Consider the following 7,741-nt stretch of genomic DNA (forward strand, 5'->3'; position numbering starts at 1 on the left):
GAGGGAAGAATAGACTCACGCTCATTTTCTAAGGTGAAGCGTTGTGAGGCAAGTGGTTCAAATAATGTTCCACCGTTCAGCACCTGTTTTCTGAGTTGATGTTGCGCCATACAACACGGCGTTGAAAGAGATTGAGATGAAGTTGTCGAACAGGATGTCAGAGCTTGCTGAATGAACTTGAGAGACGATTTATGTTGAGGAAAAACACTTGCAGTACATGTAGGAAAACATTTTCATTTGGTTCAACAGGGGAGTGAAACTTGCCAGCTTTTCTTCATAGTGACATGTACTTTTGTTCAATTGTTACAAAAACGGTGAGAAGAACAAGAGAATGGTGCTCAACACTGTTGTTGGCTGATGTAATCGAATTTGAGTGATTTGGGAATGACGGTAACAGCAAAAGTCAAGCTGAAGCAATCAGAAGGGTACAATTAAGGGAACTGGAATCAGTTTTTGTTTCGTAGTCATACTTCTTAACGGCTGAGTCTATCATCATGAATGAAAGGTTAACATATCATCTTTTGTGCCTCCCAACTCCTTTCATACGAAGGTCCAAGCTAACATACGAAAGGAAAGTAGATGCATGAGATTAAATCATGCCTTTTTTTTGTTTGATAGATTCGTTTGAACACGAAGTAGAATGGTTAGGTTCACAAACTAGTACCTCCATTTCAATCAACATCCATTTCGCACCTTACACTCAAGTGTCAAATACAAATAGCACCTTACACTCAAGTGTCAAATACAAATCACACTTCATTCATTTGGCACTCAAGTGTCAAATGCAAACAGCACTGACACTAAGTGTAAGGTGTAAGGTGCCAAAATATAACAACTCGAAACATTTATAAACACATGACGGGCCAAGCATTACGAGACCAAGAACTGTTGATCAATTCTGCATACTTTGGATCTGGAAAAACAAGATTGGGTGTTGAATTCCTCGCACTTTGGAAAAAGCGAATGTCAAAACATCCGGAGATGAGAAAAAAATTTGAAGCCGATTATTCTAAAGCAGCAGTAGAGCAATTAGAAAAATCCAAAGTGATATATGTTGACTGTAGAACGTATCGTATCATTAACAACAACTTGCAAGAGACTTTTTCGAAACTGACAGCTGATATAGAAAGATATATTGGAGGTAGTATTACAAGTACTCCTTGTTATATCATAATTGATGAAATAGGCTCTTGGGTAAACTATTATGAGCCACTACGAAGGCCCAACATTCATCGTTACTTTTGCGCCATGTATGACATTTTGAACGAATTTATTTTACCCTTTCAAAAAATATCTACCGTTAGTTTGTATGTGTGTGGAAAGGGAGCTTTTTTTTTAGACATTATTGGACATGGAAAACTTCGCCCAACATCACAATCACCAACAATTGTCAAAGCGGTTCATTTGGAAGCGCTCTCAAGAAAACATATTGAATCAGGAATTGTTAACTCTGAGTTTGTTGGATCCCTCGTTTCACACTTTAAAGAATTGAATTTGTTTGATTATTTCCTTGACCAGATACAAGAAGAAACTCAAGGAGTTCCCAACTATGTAGTTCATTACGTTTTCAATAACCGTAAACTGCTATTGAACTGCAAAACAAAAGAAAATATTGATCAGGCACTTGTTCAAATTCGTTCAACACTTTCCACTGCTTTCAAAGCTCCATTCGAACAATTCTCTAACCATCCAATCTTGATGAAAGTCTATCAATATTTACTCTTTGCTGGTATTTCAAAACTTGAAGCTACCACAACATTTAAAATGGAAGAATTTACTACAAACGGAACAGAATTTGAAGGCGTTACTAACCTCAGTACTTATGATATTGCAACAATGTTGAATTGTTTTCTACAACCAGTGAAGGAAAATAGATATCGTCTCTTATTTCCAAAGGCAATCATTGATCAATATGTAACATCAGCTACAGCTTCTTCAAACATGTTAGCGATTTCACATATTGTCGAAGAATATGGTCCAGTCCTTTCTCTTGGAAACATTATGGAGCATCTAACACTAGTCAACTTCAGGCTTAGAATGAACTGGGGATCAATTCAAAAACTAAATATTGGAGAAGTCTTTCCATTCTTAAAGAATACGTGTGTTGAAAATATTCCTTGCAAGCCTTTGGAAGTGGTAAACTTACGAATGAAATTGATGACCAATGAAACAAGTAACTTGAACAGTTGGAAGAAGGTTATTGCCATGTTGGATGGAGGAAAACTTGGATGTTTCTATGATCATTCACATTCACCTGACAAGATTTGGCAAATCAATTTGGGATCAAAGAAGATTTTTATTATGATTCAAGATAAGAATGTTGGAGAATTATCCATTTCTAAATTGCGTGAGGAAATTGACAAGAATGAAAAAATTAGAAAGGCACTCGATGAGACCATTGAAACTAAATTAATAATGGTATTTATGGTGAGAGGAAATACCAAGTTCTCAGGACATTATCTTGGTGGAACCACTATTGGAGGAATTCCATTACATCGACATACATCTGTGATTATTCTGACTGAAGAAGAGATTTCAGATTTTTTGGGAGACAAGAATCTTGAAGCACTTCAAAAACTATCAGGATTGAAAAAGGGTTTGGAAGTGCACGTTTCTCTCCAGAGGCTTTTTTCATGATGATCTTTGATTTCTAGGTTACATACTATATATCAACAAATATGTATCTCTGATATCTAGATGTACGTTTTGAAAATTTTCATATTTGTGAAGTAGTTGGGTTTGGATAGGTGACCGCCTTGACTCGTAATCTTAATTTTTCGACATGCTTAATGATGGGATTTTTAATTGTTATGAAATCGTCGGGGATGGAGGTATATCTTTGTGTTGATATGACTTTCATCCATTAATTATGGGTAATTATTGAACTGTATTCGCTTAAAGTAGACCTTTCGTGCATGGTCGGGTTTTTCGTCATCTTTGATGTTGAGCTTGATCCAAGCACATTATTCGATAGATTTTGAAGAGTAGTACATTCGTGCTAGCGACATCATTGGATAGTGAGCTAAGCTGGTTGCGTTGTTCAACAAATGGTGACAGGTGTCAAATTTTTGATAGAATTTAAGCGACACCATTTTTGTAGATCTCATGAAAATAATGGGGGTCATGATAGAGCATTCGATCAGGTTTAGGGTAGTTTTCGAGAAAATCAAGTTTGAAGGAGTTTTATCGAGTTCAAAAATGACATGAAAATTTTTCAAAAAAAAATTAAAAAAAAATGAAGCCAAAACTCCCTGCATTTTTGAGGTGATCATCATCAACATCGGGTCATGTTTCCATTCATCATCATGTCATATTTATATTGATCACATCAAATGTGCACATCATGATCAACATTCATCAGGAATATTTTGTGTGTATGAATACACATGGAAATGATAATCATCAAATAGTAGCGGTTAGAATTGTAGTGAACTGCTCCCGTTGGATGTGATGATCATGGAATGAATCTGATGATCGGAATGTTGTTACAGTGATCAGAAACCATAGAATTGATCGTTGATTCAGTTCAAAGTGATGGTCATTTCATGACTTTGTGTGATGTGAAGCGTGATGGTGGCTCTATGGTAGAGCTGAAAAGTACGATCGAGACAAGCACTTCACAGAACTTCATGAAATTGATATGGATGGATGTTCTGATCATTCAAACAACAGATCATCAGTTTTATTCATTGACATGATTGTTTCATGGAATGGGAGCACTTCGCTTTTCTCGGAAATGATCATTTCTTGAGGCAGGGTACAGTTCTCCTCTCTTGTTGATGTCATTCATTCTATCATCATGACACGTTATGATCATCATTGTAGAAGTGTTTCATGTGATTGTGATTGGTTGAAAGTGATCATGATGAATTGTTGTTGGTATGGCTTGTTGTATGATTGAATGATCATTTTATAACAATTGACTGATTCAGTTTTTCGATAAACCAATGATTGTAATGTTGTATAATACATTGTGAAGAACATTTCTATGTCAATTGATGATGGATATGATCATTATTGGCGAAGTATCATGATGAATGTTGTAGAGGTGTGATACCATATCCTTCCAAGAGTGATTGTGTCATGAACAATACACATCAACATGTTCATAATGATGAGTATGACACATCCACGTTGGTTTCACTCACTGATTCATCAATTTGTGGAAGTGGTGTCTCACTCTTTCAATTCATTTTTCTTTTTCACATGATATTACGATATTGAACAATTACAAGAATATCACAGTGATTTTTTATGATTGTGCACACTAGGATACTGTTATTTTGAAATTTGTGGAATTTATCTATAATAGTTGATTTTGTTATGAGACACCCGAGAAGTGAAGAAAATGATTATTAATTAATTTTTGAAGAGTTGTCAGGAGAGTGATGTAGATAGTTTTTATGGTAGATGAGATGGTGTACAACACATCGACATTAATTGTTGTGTTTGTTCATGTCTAGAATGTATTGTTGTTGAGCACCTGAGAAGATTTCGTCATAAAGTGGATTACAATGTGAGACATGTTTTTTTCCTTGAGTTGTTGCAATCACTCATGTGTTGATCTTGTTCTATTGTGTTATTATTGATGTTGTGGAGTGTTGTGATTCACTGTGTGATGGAAGGATTCACTCATGTCACATTTGACAATTTTTCATGGAGATTCTGTGTTGATTCATGATGGCTACGTTGATAATAAAGAATTAATTCATTGATTTTCATGATCAGTGCATGTGAAATGTATGGTGTATGTGGTTGGTATGCGTCAATGTTCATGTCATCCTGATTTTGAATTTTGTGTTGATTTACTGACCCTATACTTCCGCATTCAGAATTTATCCAAAAAAATGTTGTTGTGATTGATTAGTGCTGTTTGGTGTTGTGGTGACGGAATCATGATTGAAATCATTTGTACTGCTCGTATACGTGTCCTTCGACAGTGTACGATATGTCTACCATATTCGTTGCTATGACTCCTCCGATGAGTGTGAACAGTTGTTCATGAAGAGTGATCTGTTGAACCGTGGTTGTATGAATATGCACACATGATGAGAAACATGCTTGCCATGATGGTGTGATCACGCGATAGTGATTATGTTGATCCATCAGTGGTAATTGTTGAATAACGTTCCTAATGTTGGAAATAAATATGATGGTATGATGGATGAGATGTTTGATGTGAATGTGTAATATTCCATCATTATCGTGAAGTATTCGTGTTGTAGTACATGTCATATCATTTTGAAGTGTTGGGTTTGGATAGGTGACCGCCTTGACTTGTAATCTTAATTTTTCGACATGCTTAATGATGGGATTTTTAATTTTTATGAAATCGTCGGGGATGGAGGTATATCTATGTGTTGATATGACTTTCATCCATTAATTATGGGTAATTATTGAACTGTATTCGCTTAAAGTAGACCTCTCGTGCATGGTCGGGTTTTTCGTCATCTTTGATGTTGACCTTGATCCAAGTACATCATTCGATAGATTTTGAAGAGTAGTACATTCGTGCTAGCGACATCATTGGATAGTGAGCTAAGTTGGTTGAGTCGTTCAACAAATGGTGACAGGTTTCAAATTTTTGATAGTATTTAAGCGACACCATTTTTGTAGATCTCACGAAAATAATGGGGGTCATGATAGAGCATTCGATCAGGTTTAGGGTAGTTTTCGAGAAAATCAAGTTTGAAGGAGTTTCAACGAGGTCAAAAATGACATGAAAATTTTTCAAAAAAAAATTAAAAAAAAATGAAGCCAAACTTCCCTGCATTTTTGAGGTGATCATCATCAACATCGGGTCATGTTTCCATTCATCATCATGTCATATTCATATTGATCACATCAAATGTGCACATCATGATCAACATTTATGAGGAATATTTTGTGTGTATGAATACACATGGAAATGATAATCATCAAATAGTAATGGTTGGAATTGTTGTGAATTGCTCCCGTTGGATGTGATGATCATGGAATGAATCTGATGATCGGAATGTTGTTACAGTGATCAGAAACCATGGAATTGATCGTTGATTCAGTTCAAAGTGATGGTCATTTCGTGAATGGTATTCAAGTGAAGTGTGCTGATGGCTCTATGGTAGAGCTGAAAAATACGATCGAGACAAGCACTTCACAGAACTTCATGAAATTGATATGGATGGATGTTCTGATCATTCAAACAACAAATCATCAGTTTTATTCATTGACATGATTGTTTCATTGAATGGGAGCACTTCGCTTTTCTCGGAAAACATCATTTCTTGAGGCAGGGTACAGTTCTCCTCTCTTGTTCATGTCATTCATTCTATCATCATGACACGTTATGATCATCATTGTAGAAGTGTTTCATGTGAGTGTGAGTGGTTGAATGTGATCATGATGAATTGTTGTTGGTATGTATTGTTGTATGATTGAATGATCATTTTATAACAATTGATTGATTAAGTTTTTCGATAAACCAATGATTGTAATGTTGTATAATACATTGTGGAGAGTATTTCTATGACTATTGATGATGGTTATGATCATTATTGGTGGAGTATCATGATGAATGTTGTAGAGGTGTGATACCATATCCTTCCAAGAGCGATTGTGTCATGAACAATACACATCAACATGTTCATCATGATGAGTATGACACATCCATGTTGATTGTACTCACTGAATCATCAATTTATGGAAGTGGTGTCTCACTCTTTCAATTCATTTTTCTTTTTCACATGATATTACGATACTGAATAATTTCAAGAATATCACAGTGACTTTATATGATAGTATATAGTGTGATATTGTTATTTTGAAATTTGTGGAATTTATCTATATGAATTGATTTTGTTATGAGGCACATGAGATGTGTGGAAAATGATTATTAATTAATTTTTGAAGAGTTGTCAGGAGAGTGATGCAGATAGTTTTTATGGTAGCTGAGATGGTGTACAACAAATTGACATTAATTCTTGAATTTGTTCATGTCTAGAATGTATTGTTGTTGAGCACCTGAGAAGATTTTGTCATGAAGTGCATTACAATGTGACACATGGTTGTTTTCTTGAATAGTTGCAATCATCCATGTGTTGATCTTGTTCCATTGTGTTATTATTGATGTTGTGGATTGTTGTGAAGTATTGTGTGATGGAAGGATTCTGTCAGGTCATGTTTGACACTTTTTCATGGATAGCCTGTGTTGATTTATGAAGGCTGCATTGAAAATAAAGAATTAATTCATTGATTTTCATGATCAGTGCATGTGAAATGTATGGTGTATGTGGTTGATATGCGTCAATGTTCATGTCATCTTGATTTTGAATTTTGTCTGGATTTACTAACCCTATACTTCCGCATTTAGAATTTTTCCAAAAAAATGTTGTTGTGATTGATCAGTGTTGTTTGATGTTGTGATGACGGAATCATGATTGAAATCATTTGTAGTGATCGTAGATGTGTCCTTCAACAGTATTGGATTCGTCTACCATGTTCGTTGTTATCACCAAATGGATGAGTGTTCAAAGTTGTTCATGAAGAGTGATGAGATGAAACATAGTTGTTTGAATGTTCATTCAAGTTGATAAACATGCTTGTCATGATGGTGTGATCACGTGATAGTGATTGTGTTGATCTATTAGTTGTATTTGTTGAGTAATGCTTTAATCATTTGAAAAAAATTTGATGTCATGGTGGATGAGATGTTTGTAATGAATGTTAAATATTCTATCATTGTCATGTAGTAGTTATGTCATAG

At 35.1% G+C, this 7,741-nt stretch overlaps 1 protein-coding gene across 1 annotated transcript; it reads left to right on the plus strand.

Moving 5' to 3' along the window:
- Positions 1–855: 855 nt before the first annotated feature.
- On the plus strand, positions 856–2,637 carry C9374_012370 (uncharacterized protein; the record flags this gene model as incomplete). Its single annotated transcript, XM_044688129.1, has 1 exon — positions 856–2,637. The coding sequence occupies one exon, from the start codon at positions 856–858 to the stop codon at positions 2,635–2,637; it is 1,782 nt and encodes a 593-aa protein (XP_044542441.1).
- Between the last annotated feature and the right edge of the window lie 5,104 nt (positions 2,638–7,741).

This window comes from Naegleria lovaniensis (genome assembly GCF_003324165.1).
Source record: "Naegleria lovaniensis strain ATCC 30569 chromosome Unknown tig058, whole genome shotgun sequence".
Taxonomy (NCBI): domain Eukaryota; phylum Heterolobosea; class Eutetramitea; order Acrasida; family Naegleriidae; genus Naegleria; species Naegleria lovaniensis.